Here is an 18,958-nt window from a genome sequence, read left to right as displayed (position 1 = left end):
TTGTTTTAACTGGAGAAGTGCATAAGTTTATTAGGACTAAAAGCAACTTTTTTTTTTTTTTTCAAATCCAGCTAAAATTATTGATATAAATAGGCTGTAATAAGCTGTACTAGATACAACATAAATGGGAATTAAAGGCAGAATGTTACAGAGACAGAAAGCTGGAGAAATGAAGATAACTAATTCTTCAAATATATTAAATGCAAGAAGGCTACACGTTGCTTTCTTTGGTGTGTTGATTCTTATACTTGATCTTGCATTGACTGAACGCAAACACTTTAACACAGAAATAGTATTTTACAGTTGAAGGCGTATCCTCAAATAGGCAGGTTCTGCACAGAAGCAGGACTGCATGTAAACTGGACTTAAAACCAGAGAGTTCTAATAAAGAACAAAGTCCCTGGTCCATATTTTGACTTTATCTACAGTGGCTAAATATCTCAGTGTTTTCTATAAGTGTGCAAAATGGTGCATGCAAAACCACATCAGCTATCAGATTAAGAGCAGCAGGAAAGTGCCACTTCATTGCATATGCTTAGTCATGGTTATTTTGTACAGGGCACGTACCGACACGTAATAAAAATCTTTATCAACAGTCATTGTTCTACTTTGAGTGGGAGGCAGAGTAAAAAAAAAGTCATTTCAGATGGCTTATTGGGACACTTGTTCAGAAGAGAGGTGACCTTTGTGAAACAGATTCTTCAGCTTGATACCTCTTAAGGTGCAGGCAATCATCACAGTGGCTTCTGAAAACTTCGCTTAACTCAAGTGGGTCTTCTAATGCTGTTAAGGACTCTTAACAGTATGTAGAGTCTGAGTTAAATTTCGGTACAAAGAAATATTTGCCTATCTAAAAACCAGTAGACTTGCACGATCAAATAGATAAATTGTTCTAAATGGAAATTACACTATGGAGATCAGTATCGAGATATCAAGAGGATATTCAAACGGAAAACTCTCCTCAACTATATTGTGCTTCGCACTTAGCACCTTCCTTCTCAGGAACTCAAAGCTCTTAGTATGCTAATACTAGTGAATTTAGCCTCACATCATCCAGTGAGGTAGGTAAGTTTACCCCCATTTCACAGATGGGAAAACTGAGGCAGAATTCTGAAGCGACTTGCCCAAGGTCCTGCAACTTGTCAGTGGCAAAACCAGGAACACATTTTCAGAAGTCCAGATCCCAGACTTCTGTCCAATCAAAGTCCCTCCCTACTACCACAAAGCAAGCAATATACGCAACCTTTTTTTCCTCCTACTGCTGCCATAGTCCTGGTGACACAGAGGAAGTGAATGATTTTTCCTGATTGAATTCCTGCTTTCTTTGGCAAAAAGCACCTGGTTCTGTCAAAGTGCTGTATTATGCTCTTTGCAGAGGCGTTTCTTCTGAGGCACAATATAAAAACAAAAATATGGTTTCCCCATGGCAGGGAGACTGTACAGGTCCAAACAAAGTAGTGTCTTATTTCTTGCAGAAGACCTGCTGCTTGGCATTCTTTACACGCTGCTCCTCCTTCAGGTTCTTCTGCCGTGCCTGTTTGCTGGATATGAGTTCCACATGTTCTGCGGGGAACCAGCCTCTCTCCCGGTCTGAAAGTTTTACTCCTTCCATCCATCCTTCAGTATGAGGAAAAGCACAACATCACGAAAAATAAACATTTTCTCGTTCTTCCCCAAAAGCACCCACCCTTCCACAAGGCCCTAAGATCAAATTAAAAGATCCTCTTTCAGCTTCCAAATAAAGTGTGTTAATGAAGGGTCTCTTCATCCCCTCAATCCAACAGCCAGGAATAAGAGGCTCCAGCTGAAGCTCAATTGTGTTGTTAGAGCTTTACAACTTCCTACAGGTAATTTAAGATAGCCATTGTTCATTCTGCTCACCATCATTACTGTTCTGCATAACCATGATGATATCTGCTTTCTCCAGAGCCAGCTCATCATTTTCTCGAGCCTTGTAGGTCTTTATGCACTGAACCTGTGGTGCATCTAAAGGGGAGGAAAGATCAAAATGGTATATTATTAATAGAAAGCAATAATAAAACTGTGTGGATCAGCCCCAGTGGAGGTAGGGAATAAGGGACTGCCCATATACTAAAGAGCACAGAACTGGGACACTGTAGGTTTTCTACCTAATATGAGGAAGAAAAATGGATAAAATAACTGGCAGTACCTGGCACTGAGGGAAAGCCCATGAAAATCTTATCTATTTACAAAAAAGTAAGTATTCTACCTCAGAGTAATTTCTGGGATGTTTGACCTCACAGTGACTCCAACTCCTCTGAGCCAGCCCACCCCCATTGCTGTAGTAGCAGAGCAGTCTCACCAGGGCATTCCAGGAGGTCCAGTTCTCCTCGCGGAGGAGCCAAAGCAGAGATCCACCTCAGCTTCTCACTGCTGGAAAACATCACCAGATAGGTGTCAGGATTCAACATGAGGGATAGCAGTCTGATGACAGGCACTGGGGGGTGTGTGTACAAGTTTACTCTCAAGAGGGGTCAGGAAGTGGGTACTCAGCAGAAAACAGAGAAAATGGAGAAAGGGGGTAGGAGGAAAAGGCAAAACCTCCCATTTTTGAAGGCTGACGGTACGACATAGTGTGGTAGTATTGCAGAACAGCTATGATGAGAGAAGAGCAAGGTGGTTCATTAGGGGCTTGTTATGGCAAGAGGATGTTTTTCAAGTCCTCTGCTCAGCAGCTGCGTTTGGTATTTCAGCATTTGGGCAGCTGAGGGGCAATCGTCAGGCTCCTGGGAGGTGTCTGGCTATGGTAATGCGATATACTGAGGGTAACCTTGAGCTCTTACTGTGTCTCTGTACGAAACAAAAATTCCACTCTCTTTCCCTGGTAATTCTGAAGTAGAAAGAGACGGAAAACATTTTTGTTTGTTCCATGTAGTTTCATCTCGCACTTCTCCCCACGCACATCTGAGAAAGCAGCATGATCAAATACGACAAAACGTCCACCCCTGCAGGTAAAGAGGAGGAACAAAACAAGCTGTGAGTTTTAAGGTGATGTGGGTTACAAAGTGAGTCTATGTAGATTTCTGATGTCAGGAAAGCAAAAAGTTTTTAATGAGTCTTCATCTGCTTCAGGCACCTTAAGCTTTGTTCCTATTAGAAGTCTCAGAAGGCCAAAGAGAGGAGGGACTTAATGAAAAGGGTAGAAATACTGAGCTCTGTCCTGTTAGAATTTTATTTGACAGCTTACAGCTTAAAGACAAGACTGCCCTTCCAAAATCCCAACACAACCAACCAACAACTCTTAGTTTCTTGACAAACCCATGATTTGCATACTCACTAATCTTCACACTGTCCTTTAGGAAGAAATTATTTACTAAGTAAAACTAGAATAAATGGTTATTACTGAAGTGTTTCACATTAAAGAGATGGAGAGGCAGAATAGAAGCGTTGCACTAGGGACCAGAAGATACCTTGTTATATTATCATGTGTTGTAATTAAGAGTTTGGAATATCAGATTCCATACAGTTGCATGATACTCACATAATGTAGGATTAGGAGAGTGACTTGACAAGTGCTGCCACTCGCTGGCAGGCAGAGGGAAAGGACTCTTTCACCAAAGCACAGACCCAGAAAGAGACAGGTATTTTAGAAGGGGCAGCGAGAATTGTGTTGAAGCACTCACTCCTTCGGCCGAGACAGGAGCAGACAGTCATTGAAAAGATGTAGGTAGATGGGACGGGTGGTGACTTTCCATTTTGGACTCAGGTTGTTGAAGTCCAGTGCTGTTAACTCACCACACTTCACAAGTCGCCTCGACTGTGAGATGAGTGGGAATATCTGCAAGAAAGAAAAGAACATTCCTTTCAAGTGTTAACAAGGAAATGTGTAGCTTTGAGTTTCGGTTTTGCATTTTTGCCCTTATCTAGAGGAAGCATGTTTTCATCTCCCAGCTGGACAGCCATAAGTCATGGTAGACAGTCTCAGCTCAAAGCTGACATGAACAACTGGGTAAGGGAAACACTGATAAAGAGCTGACCTGTATATGATATTCTGGTTCAACGGTTCCATGCATATTGGAGAGGAGAACAAAAAGTAAGCACAAGTGACTTTGTGAGGAAAGAGAGAAAATACATTAGGCTAGAGCAAGGCCCAGGGAATGGACAAGCTCACCTTGCACTCAAATTCAATCTTCTGGCTGAGGTAGATCAGCTCTTCAGTGCTCTTCATGCGCTGGACATTTTCATTGCAATCCTTGATAAGCTGCAGAGGAAAACAGTCAATCAGTAAGGTGGGAGCAGAACTGCCTGGTGGGATCAGTACTATTCCCAGGAGACCCTCAAGAGTCACTGCAACTGACAACTCCTTGGGCATCCTCCTGCAAAAAAATATTTTTCTAGGTGAGCATACTAAACTTCTCCATACCTATAATGATCATCCTTCTTTCTTAAGGAAGAAATTCTTCAGATGAAGTCTCTGTGATAAGTATTTTATTAACTTTGGATTCTGTGGGGGGATACTAGAGACATCTCTCCCAGGTGACAGAGGTTGAATTACTGGTCACTTGGAAGCAACTCTTATTAGATGCTCCACTGAAAACACAAGAGGCTGATTAGTTAAACATCAGCCCTGATTTTCCATAACCCTGATCTTGTTGCCAGTACCAGTGAGGACAGGACACAAAGAAACAGAGGTACTTCGGCCTGTAAAAGCTGCCTACATAGCTGCCTGAGGTGATACAGAACAGCTGCATGACAGTGTTACAGAGATTAGGCTGGCTTTAACAGAGCTGGAGCCTAAGGATTTCAGGTATGACATCTTGCCTACCCACCTCAGATGGAAGTGTTTTGGGAGCTGTGCAGCACATAGGTGCAGTTCAAAGAGTTTTAAGGAGGTACATGTCATGTTGAAATGGTCTTTAGGTTTGAGTTAGCGAATAGGGGAAAGTTTGTAAGGAAGGGACTGATACTCCAATAAGGTCAAAGGATCACTAGACAGAAAAGGAGCTAGCCAAGAAACAAGTCCACCTTATGCTGCTATGCAAATTTTAAACAGCAAGTTGTCCCAGAAGACTTTAAATCTTGTCTTTCTAATAAATAGGATAGAGGAAGGGATGTAAACTAGTAATGCCTTGCCATTTTTTTCTTTTTTTTTTTTTTTTTTCTCTTAAAGCATGATTTTCTTGCAGAGGCTAGGGTAAGAGTTGATCACTAATTAGAGACAAAGATTAGGAACACAAAGGGGAAATGGTGGTTAAGAGACTGAAAAGAGTGAGCCTAGAAAAAAAGCAGTTCAAAATCATTAGTGCAGGTTCAGTTTCATCAGAGCTGGCTCCTGCTTTAGTGCTTTCTGCTCACAGCTACCACTGCACATGTAGGAGAATCACATGAACACAGTAATTTGCTACTGGTGAAGATCAACGATAAGGGCCCTTGACAAGGCTGAGGATCAATGAAAAGGACTGGGCCACTTAGGTGCCCTGCAGCTGTGTGATGCAGCATGGCTGTGAACCATGGCTGAGCTGGAAGGGACCCACAGGGATCATCAAGTCCAACTACTGACTCCATACAGGGCAAACTAGAAGTCAAACCATATATCTAAGAGTGTTGTCAAAACACTTCTTGAACACCCATCAGGCTTGACACTATGGCTTCTTCTCTGAGAAGCTTGTTCTGGTGCCTGATCATCCTCTCAGTGAAGAACTTCTTCCAAATATCCAATTTGAATTTCCCCTGACACAGCTTTGAGCCATTCCCTTGCATCCAGAGAGAGGAGATCAGCACCTCCCTCCCTCCTCCCCCTCACAAGGAAGCTGTAGACAGCAATGAGGTCACCCCTCAGTCTCCTCTAAGCTCAACAAACCTCACATCGTATCCTCAGCCACTCCTTGCAAGTCATGCCCCTTCGCTATCTTTGTTACTCTCCTTTGGACACATCATGGTATTTTTGTATCCTTACATTGTGGAGCTCAAAACTGCACACAGTACTCGAGGTGAGGCCACACCAATACTGAGTATAGTGGGACAATCATTTCTTTTGACCCATCAGCTATGCTGTGCTTAATGTACCCAGGATACAGGTGGCCCTTTGGGATGCCAGGGCACATTGTTCGCTCAAATTGAGGGTACCATCAACCAAAACCCCCAGATCCCTTTCTGCAAAGCTGCAGGATGGGCTGACTGTCTTACCTTTTCAAGTGCATCATAGGCCTGTGTTGCTTGCACTTCCTCCTCAGACCCCGGTCGAGTTCTCTTCAGGATATTCTGCATGAAAGATTATGTTTTTCATAATGTAAACAGGAAAAGCTGGACATGTGTATCTGGAAGGGGTAGGAGAAACAAGGAGCCACCAAGATGCCAGCCTCAAAAGAAACTAAAGCAATAGTAGGTAAAGAGATGTGGAAATAACAAGGCCAGAACTTTGAGATGCAGAATGTCACTGATAAGCTGCTTTGAACAGGGCATCCCTGACAAAATCTAAAACATATTAACTATCACATCCAAGTTAGATGGCATAGGAAGCAACCACTAATCCCAGCACAAACAGCCTTACGAAAAGAATTGTTCTTTGCCTAATACTCCTTTTCTCCTGTTTAAAAAAGGCTCAAATAATCAAAAAGAAGAATTTCATAGAAAGAGCTCAAAATTAATTCCTTAGCAATTTGCTGGTTCCCTGTCTGGAAGTCTTCTCTTAGTCAATGTTGCAGGCAAAGAGTAGAGGCAGGCTGCCTTCCAGAGGGCAGCCAAGGAACCTTTGGTTTTTTTCCTAGCAGGAAGCCAAAAAAGTTCAATAAAATGTAAATCAACAATGTTCCAAGAAGACTCCATAAATTATCTATTGGAGTACAACTGAAGTAGTGTTGCAACACAATCCTAACTGGTATATAAACTACATTGCCTCACAGAGGCTATTATATCCAGTTCATGGTGCTGGTCTAATGCACAGCAAGCATTTGTACAATGACAAACGGGTTTGTTTTTGCAAAGACATATTCACAATATATGCAACAGAGTGGCTTTAAAGCATCTTGCCAAACTTGTCAGAGGTGCAACACGAAAGGCTGTATGCCGTCGTTCCCCCCGCGCCCGGAGCCAGCATATATTTATATGACCTTCAGACATGAAGAAGGGTCAGCTTAAGAGAAACTGTAGGAAAGCAGAGAATCACCATGGTTACCTGTAGGAGGAGTTTGAGTCGAGTGATGCGCTGGAAAGGGAGGATGAGGAAGGATTTAAGTGAGAGGCGCTGGCATACTGGATCACTTTCCAGTCTCTCCAGGACTTGCTGGAACCCTGCATTTCCATTTCTGTGTGAGTGGTAAAGAAAGAAGACATCCAGGCATCAGAACACATAAATAGTCTTCTTAATATCAGATTTCAGTGAGTGCTGGAACACTCCCAAGAGCTGGGTTTTGTCCCTGGGCCAAGAGATGTCAAGAAACTGCACGATCCTGCTGAGGAAGAGCAAGTATGGGTCTCTACCAGCTATAGAAAGACAGCAGTATAACTGTTATATCTTTCCTCTTTCTGCCACAGCCCTCTGGAATAAAAGCCAGAAGTAACATCTGCATTTCAATTCCCCCTATTAGTAGGGTACCTTTCACAGAGAGAGTGGTGGTTTGTATTCTTCCCTTACGCTGAATGGTCCAGCTCCAGGGCCTGTATTCAGGGTCTGGAAACAGCTGCCTCCCCTCTCTTGCTACTCCTGAGAGGAGCTGCCTTCCCCCATAATGTCTCTCTTACCCTCTTAGACTGGGTCACTGCCATCCAGTTTTGTGTGTTGGGCAGTAGGACAGACAAGGCTCAAAGTATGAGAGTAATATCAGAATAGCCAATCCGACATTCTTGAAGAGACGGGGAAGAGGATTGTAGGCACAGTAAACATTGCCCTAGACAATATCCTGGAGGTCCTCTGTGTGGAAATGAGCCTTCCCTGAAGGGAATCAGTTGCGACACTAGATCTCTTCCGGTCAGCAGAACCCAGAGATGGTGCCTGCATAGCCTGTTGGGAACAGTGTCTTCCACTGGAATCACTGTAGCTTCACTGTAGTTGGTTTATTGCAAAGGGAAGCACTCAGTGCAGAAGTGGCCAGAACACTTTGCTCAGGACTAGGCTCATACCTGAGCAATGCTTGCTTGTGCCACCACGTACATAAGAGGAGGGCAAGAGATGTTCCACTCCACCACCCAGAGCAAAACAGACCAACAGTGGTCCTAGGATTTTCAATCAGTTTTAAAGACTCCTGGATAGCCAGTTCAAGCTTACTGACAGCAGCCATATTTTTCTTAACTACAGAATCACAGAATGGTTCAGGTTGAAAGTTTCACTTGAAATTGTCACTTTCTGGTTCTTAGTAGTCTGAAAACCACTATCCAGGACAGTCATTTTTGCTCTATTCAGTGGAGAGTAGGCAGAGAGAATAGCCTGCAATAGAATCAGATATTAAATCTTCTTTCCCTTTCCAGCGCTATGGGAGAAAAGCCTGCAGCAGCTATGTCCTGCTGTCCCAAATGCTATCAAATTTAAGAAGGTTCCTGCCTGTTCTTCTGGGAATGTAGTGGAAGCACTGGCCAACAGCCTGTACCTGCCGTATTGTCCATCATTCGAAAGCATGAATATTCAAGGTGCAGCAAGGAAGTAAAGGAGAAGGGGGCAGCAAAGGAGAAAACTTACAGTAATCGCTGGAAGGTTTGCTCCTGATACGTCTGGTTTGTTACATATGGTAGATACACCCTGCGGAACTCAGGGGCATGTTTCAGAGCCACATCACACACATGGAAGGTGAACATGTCCTCCTCAAATTTCTCCTCCAAGTCAAAGAGGAAACTGCAGCACATAGTTGTGGTGCCATAAAAGGAAAGGGAAATAACAGTGTCATTTACTAAAGCAGGAATGTCCTCAGTCCACTAAAATCCTGTCAGCCTGTATGTAAGTCCAAGACAGCTTCTTACTTCTAGAGAGAGCATAAGGCCTGCACAATGACAACTTAGGGCTATAAATCAGCAAGAAAGAACCAGAGGCAAAAGACCTCTGTTCCTGAGAAGTCATACTTGCTACTTCTAAAGGCATGGTCAGGAAACAACTGAAAAATTAAGACATTACCAGAATAACCTCACTAGTAGAAATGGAAAAGGTAGCGGCAAACCTTACTAACTTAGCAATATATGTAGCCAACCCTTGCAGGAGAAAAGCAGAACGGAATCCAACAACATATAGGATTCCTTGCATGTGGGGTCATGTCTATATTTTATGACTTATGCTGAATTGATTCACATTAGGTTCTGTCAAGTGATGGCTGTAACTTACTTTTTCTCTCTCTCTTTTTTTTTTTGTTTTCTTTATTTTTGTTCAGGGCTCGTGCAGCTGCTGCTTCTCTCTTGTATTTGGCAGGAGCTGCATTTGGTTTTGGCCGAGGTCTAATTAGTCAAGTTTACTTGTAGTTGAAGCCAACACAGCACACCTACAGGAGCATTTTGAACATTTTGACCTCCTGCAACAAGCTTTGCACACAATTGCTTCATATATCTGGGACTTAACACCAAGATTTACATTGCCCCATCACCTAAAACAGTGAATGTTCCTTTCAGGGCAGCAGTGGTATGCAATGTACCTTGAAGGCCAGTGAACACACAGGAATGAAAGATGTCATGGAATGGAATGATGGGCTGTGTCTGTGCTTCGTGAAGGGTGTTAGTCTTGGAAGTAAAGGTCCATGTCTCACCTGGCGCTGACATCGCGTACATCATGAAGGCGTGAGAAAAGCCACTGACGCTCTTGGTTGGTGAGCATTGCCTGGAGCTCTGCTGATCGCTGGAAGTGATCCACAGCCACATTTAAACTGCGCAGGTATGAAGCCTCAGACATTATCAGCTCAAACTTGGCCTTGAGAGATGAAAGAATGGAGCACAGCATCAGTAGACTACTCAAGTCTGATGAATCTTATGGAGGAGACAGGCAAAGGAAACCTCCCAGCACATGACATAAGCAGTGTATAATTACAGAAGATAGGCTTTAGGAATGAAAGGCAAGCATGATATTATACATAGGCTGTCTTTCTTTAGAATAGAAACTTGTGATGTGACTTAAAAATAGCTACCTGTTCCCATTTTACTTTTTATTCCCCTTCAACTCCACTTTCAGTAGGTTTCCTGTTTAACACGCTCCCATAAATTTTCCAGCATCCATATCACCCTTGTTTTTCTCCTTCATTGTTTCCCATTCTGTTATTTTCTCCTTTTTTCTCTGGATCCTCCCATCTACTTCTCAGTTCATCTCATTTTCCTTACCCAGTTTCTCTATGTACCATTTTGCTGAACCCATACGTCTTCCTGTTTCTTCTCAGCCCTGCAGCTCACACAGGTCAATTTGGTAAACTCACGCTCTACCACAGGAACTACAATACACTGTGGTTTTATTAGCATCTCTCATCAGCTTATGTGTGGGAGAATGCTGGAAGTCTTCTACTTTAACACTCTCTTTTTCATTGAACATGCTCCAAAATTCCTTATTTTGTTCCAACTTCCCCGTGTCTATTTTCATGAAGTTACTGATATGGTCCAGAGTCTGTCCTTCAGTGCTCATTTTCTCTACAGTTCTGTACTTCAGCACTGTACTGCTTCACAAGCACTGGTACCACTTCATCATACTACTTACATTCGTAGAAGTGACCTCTGCATTCAACCACCTGCATTCTCAGATCAGACATTTTTGCTCTACACTTTTATCACCCTTCTGAGGACTCTGTCTTGACTACAGGCTACCCATCTACCTTGTCACATCTGTCCATTACCTCTTGCAGCTTCTGTTCATCACGGGACATATTGAGTAGCATTCTGCTGCCCCGTATCATGGGGATGTCCTGCCAGAGGGACGCATTAGATGACACTGACAGACGTTGCAAATATGAGTCCTGGGGAGACAGCACTTTTCTCCGTAGCCTTGGGGAGCTTGGGAGACTCGACTCTATATCCTCTGCGAAAGAATCCACTCTCTTCTGGCTTTGAATGGCCTTGTTCAGAACCACATCACTGTACTCCTGATACAGCAATCTTGCTGTGAAGAGAGGCATATACATTTATACTTTCTACAGTATAGCTGCTTGTCCTCTGCTTCAACCTGGAGAAAACTCTGTTAGTGTCTCAGTTTAGGATAACTGAATACATTAGACCACATGTAACTTCTATAAGCAAAGCTCAGCAGCTCGCTGAGTGTCCTGCAGGACTCTGGTTTCACTGCCCGCACAGAAGACTGCTCTCTAATGCCCCCTCCTTGCCACCACGTGGCAGGAGCCCCTTTCCTTTGTGCACACTGCAAGGGTGGGGGATGATGGAGGAAAGGGGTCTGCCACAGCACTTCAGGCGGAAGGTACTCACAGGAGTTTATCAGCTTGGAGTGTCGGCGTTTGAAGTTCTCCATTGCATCTGCAGGTTTCTTCTCTCTGTCAGGGAATAAGAATTTGGAAACAAGAAGTGAATGAAGAGCCAGAGATGGCTTATCCAGATCTCATTAGGAGATCTGTCACAGCAAGGACCCCTCTTTCCAACAAGCTCAAGCTCCACATGCTTTACTTAACAGTATGGCTTAAGGGAAACACTGTCCTAAAGGGACAGAAATACTTCTATTGCAGTGGGGTACTCTCCAAGGGGACATAGACTGAAACACAGGCCTAAGTCATTTCATCATAGTTTTCTACTCTTTAGTAACATCTTTGGTCCCTCATGAAAAACGGAGAGCATCAGGTGTCTGTGCTACACAGGGATGTGGGCAAATTCTAAGGGGTCTGAGAGGCTTACCGCAATATTACTCTTTCAGAACTGACTGGTGGTTCCCTGTGTGCCTTGTGAGCTTCTTCCTCTGAAGGAACAGAAGGAATTTCTGCATATAAGACAATTAGAAAGTAAACACATAAGTCTGTTTTTAAAGTCAAGCTACAATCCAAATGATACACAGATACCACTTACCTATACCCCACCTAAGTGATGTGGTGGTCTTGGGTTGGAGTACAGATGCCCTCCTGACCTTTATTTCTGGGTCAGAAACATTCCAGTTTTAATAATCCTTGACATTACTTATACTTTACATCTGTTACTTGCCCACATTTGCTTTTCATATAAAGAAAAAGGCTGACACTTTTCAGCAATGACAGTAACTAAGAACTTTCCTCTCCAGCTTCCCAGGTGCAGTCACACCACTGCCTGTGCGCTCTGTTTGGTGCTGCTTTCCCCTTTCAGCAACTTGGGCCAGGCAACAGAGGATCAATGGATCCAAAGTCACTAGTCATGCCTGAAAGCCTTAAGACTTTCTTCTATGGATGCTGAGCCCCAAAAACTCTCAGTGACTTTTGGGGCAGAAATGCTGGGCATCTAACAAAGTCATTCCTGTCAAGAGTTTTAGAAGGGATGTGGCCTGAGAATTAATGCTGTAATCCAGTTCTCACATTGATGTACTTTGTAGGCATTCATGAACTGCTGCTTGCATTATCTTCTGTTTATACCAAATCAGGAAAGTGTGGATTTTTCTTTCGTGTTGTGATGGTGTGAAGAAATTCTATATAAAATTCATTGGAAGCAGGAGAAGGAAGAAAGCCCAAAGACTGAGCTGCAAGTATGGGTCAAGAGAAAGTCAGCAGTGTGTCCCTGAACGTTTTAAAATTTGGAACCAAGAATTATAGGTCAAACACATGAACAAATCTTGATTCAAGTGCTGCCAAACATTTTACACCCCTCCATGCTCCCCTACTTTTCCTCTGTGCCAAAAATCCAGCATGTTGTGGAGCTTGGAAAATAAACTAAGAGCTAAGAAGAAGCAAGTATGTCTAAAGATCATGGAATTTATAATAAAGAACAGACATGCATCTTGACAGCAAGTACTGTCTGAATGAGCTGCACTACAGAAGATGCATGTTTTCCATTTGTGACATCAGGAGTGGCTGACACGCCAGAAGGCTGTGCTGCCATCCAGCGGGACCTGGACAGGCTGGAGAGTTGGGCGGGGAATAACCTAATGAAATTTAACAAGGGAAAGTGTAGAGTCCTGCATCTGGGCAGGAACAACCCCAGGTTCCAGTATAGGTTGGGAAATTACATATTAGAGCAGTGTAGGGGAAAGGGACCTGGGGGTCCTGGTGGACAACAGGATGACCATGAGCCAGCACTGTGCCCTTGTGGCCAGGAAGGCCAATGGCATCCTGGGCTGTATTACAAGGGGGGTGGCTAGTAGATCGAGAGAGGTCCTCCTTCCCCTCTACTCCGCCCTGGTGAGACCACATCTGGAATATTGTGTCCAGTTCTGGGCCCCTCAGTTCCAGAAGGACAGAAAACTGCTGGAGATGGTCCAGCGTAGGGCAACGAAAATTATTAAGGGAGTGGAGCATCTCCCTTATGAAGAAAGGCTGAGGGAGCTGGGTCTCTTTAGTTTGGAGAAGAGGAGACTGAGGGGTGACCTTATTAATGTTTATAAATATATAAAGGGTGAGTGCCATGAGGACGGAGCCAGGCTCTTCTCGGTGGCAAACAATGATAGGACAAAGGGTAATGGGAGCAAGCTGGAACACAAGAGGTTCTGCTTAAATTTGAGAAAAAACTTCTCAGTGAGGGTGCCAGAGCACTGGAACAGGCTGCCCAGGGAGGTTGTGGAGTCTCCTTCTCTGGAGACATTCAAAACCCACCTGGACATGTTCCTGTGCGACCTCACCTAGGTGTTCCTGCTCCAGCAGGGGGATTGGACTAGATGATCTTTTGAGGTCCCTTCCAATCCCTAACATACTGTGATACTGTGATCAGTGATTTGGCTTCTACGCAAGTTGGGATCTTGGATCTGACAAATTTGCATTCTTATCTGTAATCTCCAATCCTACATTCTCAGGAAGATCATCTCTTTCAGAATGTCAAATTAGAACCTAAAGGTGCAGTTGCAAAATGAAGGGAGGTAGCAAATAAACAAGGAACTAAAACATGATGTAACAGATGTGGGCTACTGAGGGTGTGTGCATGTGTCTTCCTTACTGGTTGGAAATGGGCTGCTACAAGTGCAGCAAAATGCAATGGCCATGTGATGGCAGCAGAGATGACGAGTAGAAGTTCTGAACTGAGCCCCACCAAGAAACTCATTCATGTAGGTAGGCCCAAATAGGTCATGTTACTGAGTAAGGGTGAGACAGACCATTAAACATGGAGAAGGGACAAGAAAAGAAACTGGATGCAAAGTCGAGGGGTGAGAGATTCATGAAGTGGGATAAAGCCTGTTACAGGTCTTACTGTAAAATGAGGTGACTGAGCCCAGAGGACAAGCAGGATCCACTAGTTACAGGACAGCAGAGAGGAGCTAGGGGCGGGCGGAGAGGGGGATCGTGGGGAAGGACAGCAAACGGGACTACATGGCTGGAGCAGAGGAATGTTACCAGAAAGGCACAAGACCAATGCTGAGCTCTCAGCTCTCATCACATTGCCACTTTAATTTAATCCTACATTTTTGATATCTGCAATAAACTGGGGGGGGATGGAGGAAATTACTCACCCTGCAAGATGTCAGGTGGTACTGACATCCTCTTCAGGCCCTGACGGTGCCAATCCTTACTTTTTACTCGGCGTTTAATTGTGTTTTCTTGATTGGCTGGTGGCTCCTGTGTAACTACCCTGCTCATTTTTTTGTCTGGCCAACTTGATGATTTTTCCAAAGGTGAGTGTCTGGGCATTTCTTCCTTTGGCTGAGCTACCAAGTGCTGTTCTCCTCTTTCTCCTTCCAGCCTTTGCTTGACCCTCCTCTCACCTTCTGTTTTCTCTGTGTTTGCCAGAGGAACTTGGATATTCTTTGTGTCCACACCGAAGAAGCCTGTCTGCTGCTCCCATCGTAACTCCCCTGAGACCTCCTCTTCTTGGCAGGCCATTCTGGTGGTTGGTGGTGATGGAGGGCTGAGCTGGAGGAAATGGATTGGATTGGTGAATGCTAGCATTGGAAGTGGTTGTGCAGAATCTCTGCTCTTGGAGTCTGTGGATGTTATCAGGCTTTCTAGCGAGGGCCAAGAAGGGTGGTCAGGTGAGGATTTTTCACACTGTATATCCATGTGCTGATCCGTTGTTTCAGGGCTGGTGTCAGAGCAGACGGCCAGTGCCTCATTTCCAGCAGCAGAAAAGCTTTTGCCCAACAAACTGACCCCCGAGTCATCAGAAGTCTCTGCATCATGGGTTCCTGAATCACCGAGATCCCACTCTCTAATTTCTGGAACAAGGTCATCTTTCTCTGCTACATCTCCATCAGAACCAGAGGCTACAGTGTTAAAATGAGAAACAGAGGCAGCAGTCCGGAAAGTATGGCTTATAGTAGGGTGAATGGCTAGTAACTTATTATTGTCCACACCACAGTTGCGATGTGGCCTGGAGTGGGGTACAGGAGCCAGTGGCTGGGACATATCAAGGGCTCGAGGTCGGGGAAGGTGATTTGCACTAAGTGCAGGGGCCTGAGCTTGACTGGGGCTTTGGACATGGAAAAGAAGATGAGGAAGCTGTTTGGCATCAAGCTCAGACACCAGAGGTAGGCTTGAGTGGGACACAGGGGACAGAGATTGTTCTTGCTGGTTCACAGCAAGGACACCATCTTCTTCAGAGGGCCAAGTTAGGGTGCTCAGGACACTGGAGATTCTGGATGCTGGCTCTTTTTGGTTTAAACTGGAGTCAGACTGATCAAATACAGGCATTTGCTGTTCTTCATGATTTACATTTGTTCCTGTTTCTTTTCCTTGGATAATGGCACTTATTTCTGGGGAGTTTTGCTGAATTGTCTCTGGGTGGCTCAGGGGAGTGGAAGTCCTGTCTGGTGTTTGGGGTCGTTCCAGAGGCCCTGCAACTATAGCTGCCGTCCTCCCATCTTCAGGAAGGCTCCCCTCCAGAGGAAGACAGCTCGGGTATATTACAGAGAAAGAAGATGGGCCACTAAGGTTTTCATTAAAGCCTTCCTCAGAAGTTGTGAGTTCATGGGAAATGTTGGCCTCCCCTGGATCAGCATGTACAACAGTAGTTTCCTCTAATGTTGGGTCCTGCCCTCGTACAGAAGCAGCTTGGTTGGCTGGCTTCTCTACAGTGTCTAGCAGTTTGTTCAGGCTGGTGCTAGGACAGACTTCAAGGGTCACAGAGGCTGTTTCATAAGCACCGTCTTGCTGTGGACCAGACATTGAAGCCACAGAGGAAAGCTCTGACGGTAAAGTTGGAATGAAGTCCTGAAGCTCAGCTTTTCCCAAATTTCCTGTAACGGGATGAATATCTATGGGACCAGGTGGCTCCAAGTTCTTGGTAGCAGAGGAAGGGAGTGCTGGAACGTAAGCCTCTGGGCTCTCTCTGCTAGAAGGTTCATCTCTTTTATCAAACCTCTGGACAGCCTTTCCATGCCCCTCACTGCATTCATTCTCCCTGCCCTGTCTTGTCCTGTCATGCCAGTCAGCTTCTCCAATATCCTGACCAACAATGGAAAAGCGGCCAGAGTCTTCTAGATCTTCTGCCTGGTCAGAGACATGGCATATGTGTGGAGGTGACACTGGAGTTTCACCCACTAGGTTCAGATTATGTGAGGACAGGGGACTGACAGTGGGTGGCTGATATCCAGAACCTGCTTCTGTGACATAAGCTTTCAGCGGTACATCCTCACTGGGATGCTGACCCACAGAGGCAGGCTCTGCTGGAGGAAATGCTGGTCCTGTTTGCTCAGCCAAAACAATATTCTCCAAGGCACACAAGTCCACATTATGCCTGGGAACAGAAGGTATCTCTGACCTGAAAACTGATGCTAGAGCTTCCAGTTTGACCTCTTCCTTCTGTAGTTGTTGTTTCTGCTCATTTTGTTTCTTGTTTTTCTGATCTTTAGGATCCAAAGATTTTCCTTCTTCCAACAGATTCTGCTCTTTGCACTCTTCATTCTCCTCTTTCTGCTGAAGTTCAGACAACACCTCTTCCTGTGTTGTTTTCTTATGCTGTGAAGTATTCACTTCTTCAGTTTTTTTAGCAGTATCCTTTACTTGGCAGGCACTCTCTGCTGGAAAGGCAGGTCTGCCCTGTGTTATTCTGTGATCACCTTCAACATGAAGGCATTTAGAAGTGGATGAGTTTTCTTTAGAAACAATTACTGTTCCCTGGTCTTTGACCATGCTGCTATTCCTTGTTTCACCAGCTGAGATGTTGCCTTCTCCTTGTAGTGAACTTACTTGGCTGTCATCTGTTAAGCTGGAAGACAATTGGTGGGAAGAAGACAACTCTGTATTCTCTTCCACACACTGGAGTGCTCTTATGCTTTCCTTAGCATCTTCAGAAATGTAAGGTTTAGCCATGTCCTCTACTTCTTCCTGTGAAGTAGGCTGCTCATCAGTTGCTGATGCCACTTTTCTGCTGCTCTGCTTCTGCTCTGCACCAACATCAACCTCCTGCAAAGGATCTGTGGACACCTTATCCAGAAATGGTTCAGCCTTATAATGCCCCTCTGAAACAGTTTTACACACCAAGAAGCACTTAAGTGTGTCTCTTTGAGAGGAAACATCATCAGCCAAAGACGATTTCAAATGCTGGGCCTGAGGATCTGAGCCATGACAAGTCTGTTCTGCTTGGCACTGAGTAAACTCAGTGCTGAAGTCCACAGCCTGCAGGATGGCATTGCCAGGGGCTGGCCCATCCCGGACTGTGCTGAGAGAGGAACAGTCCTGGCTGCTTTCCAGGTCAACCAGCTCTATTTGCTTATGTTTCAGAGAACAATCCAGTCCACCCTCCTCAAGAAGCACTTCTCCTTCCAATTCTGAGAGTCCCTTTGGAGGCTCTGCATCACCTTGCTCTCGTTCCAGCCCTGCTGGCACTTTTTGCACAGGGTTAAAGGGTCTGCCCAGCATCTCCGCTGCTTCTCCTGCAGCAGAAAGGCAGCTCTCGGGAGTGCTGAGTTCTGCTCCCTTTGCAGAGTCAGATGGGCTGGTGTTCATTTCGGCTGATGCATGAAGGGCATGATGCTCTCTGTTGACTGCTGCAGAATCCCAGGCTTCCCCCCTGGTGCTGCTGGCTTCTGGGGGAGTGGTACCTCCCTCACTGGTTTCTTCAGACTCCATCAGTGACACATCCTGTTAAAGAAAAATGCAGTTTTCTATTACTGCTACAGAATGCTATGGTGGATCTAATTGACATAAGAGAACATTCAGAGAGCAAGAAAAATCATCAAAATGTCCATTAATTTTTGTGAGGCATGGTGGACTAATGCTCATGACCTCTTCTAGGGGCTAGCTGAGTCCTAGAGATCTCTTATTTCTACAGGAAAAGGCCTGTACTTTGAAGCTGATGGCTCTCTTTACCAATCTCACAGGGTCTTATCACAGCTGATCACAAGAACTGATTAACAAGTAGGAAGGTAAGAATTTGATTAACAAATAACTAGGACAGGACACAAGACACAAGATATTTGAAGGCTATAAACCACATAAATTTAGAAAACCTCTGGTGTGTGTGGACATTATCTCCAGATTACCAAGAGAAAATGTGTTTCAAAATGATGGACCAAATATGTTACAATTACACAAAAAATTAAAAATGGTTTAATGAGTTACCAAGTTTTAGTAACGTTTTTGTAAATGTTCTATGGTCCTTCCACCTGCTGTACAGACAACATCGAGGCAACAGCTGACAGTTCGTGGTTGCAGAGATACAGTGGTTTCTAATTGGGACCATCTTTTGAAACAGCCTGTATATCATCATTTACTCTGCTCTTTTAAGCAGGCAAAAAAAGTCATCTCAGGATTGTTGGACAGTTTCCCAAAGGATATAGTGGAATTTCCCATGCATTATTGCATTTGAAGTTCAGACATGACAAAGCACTAGGGAATTTACATTTGGGAAATGTCTCTGAAAAATATGGTAGAATCTGATTCACTGCTTTCATCTTTCTGGTTTCTACCTATTGCATGACCCACAATTCCTAACTTAAAAGACCAAAGAGGCAAACCTTAGTGGCTTCCCTCCCTTTTCTTTTGATTTTGGGAGACTT

The 18,958-nt window shown here is 44.4% G+C and overlaps 1 protein-coding gene across 3 annotated transcripts in view; it reads right to left on the bottom strand.

Moving 5' to 3' along the window:
* LOC102096504 (uncharacterized) overlaps window positions 1-18,958 on the bottom strand; it is a 37,245-nt gene continuing 18,287 nt past the window's right edge. For 2 of the 3 annotated variants that reach the window (XM_065034231.1, XM_065034221.1), the window contains exons 2-15: window positions 14,474-18,041; window positions 11,752-11,833; window positions 11,332-11,396; window positions 10,749-11,011; window positions 9,681-9,841; window positions 8,633-8,785; window positions 7,136-7,265; window positions 6,148-6,222; window positions 4,133-4,222; window positions 3,645-3,799; window positions 2,805-2,966; window positions 2,324-2,394; window positions 1,882-1,986; window positions 1-1,617 (exon numbers count right to left, since the gene is read on the bottom strand). In XM_065034231.1, coding sequence (XP_064890303.1) covers window positions 1,463-1,617; window positions 1,882-1,986; window positions 2,324-2,394; window positions 2,805-2,966; window positions 3,645-3,799; window positions 4,133-4,222; window positions 6,148-6,222; window positions 7,136-7,265; window positions 8,633-8,785; window positions 9,681-9,841; window positions 10,749-11,011; window positions 11,332-11,396; window positions 11,752-11,833; window positions 14,474-18,029 — 5,223 coding nt within the window. In that variant the 5' untranslated portion in view covers window positions 18,030-18,041 and the 3' untranslated portion in view covers window positions 1-1,462. Of the gene's footprint in view, window positions 1,618-1,881; window positions 1,987-2,323; window positions 2,395-2,791; window positions 2,967-3,644; window positions 3,800-4,132; window positions 4,223-6,147; window positions 6,223-7,135; window positions 7,266-8,632; window positions 8,786-9,680; window positions 9,842-10,748; window positions 11,012-11,331; window positions 11,397-11,751; window positions 11,834-14,473; window positions 18,042-18,958 lie in introns of those variants that run through there. The other variant, XM_065034243.1, reaches the window with a different exon arrangement.

Source organism: Columba livia, chromosome 1 (genome assembly GCF_036013475.1).
Source record: "Columba livia isolate bColLiv1 breed racing homer chromosome 1, bColLiv1.pat.W.v2, whole genome shotgun sequence".
Taxonomy (NCBI): domain Eukaryota; kingdom Metazoa; phylum Chordata; class Aves; order Columbiformes; family Columbidae; genus Columba; species Columba livia.
Note: the sequence above shows the minus strand (reverse complement) of the source record. Positions and strands in the feature narration are given on the sequence as shown.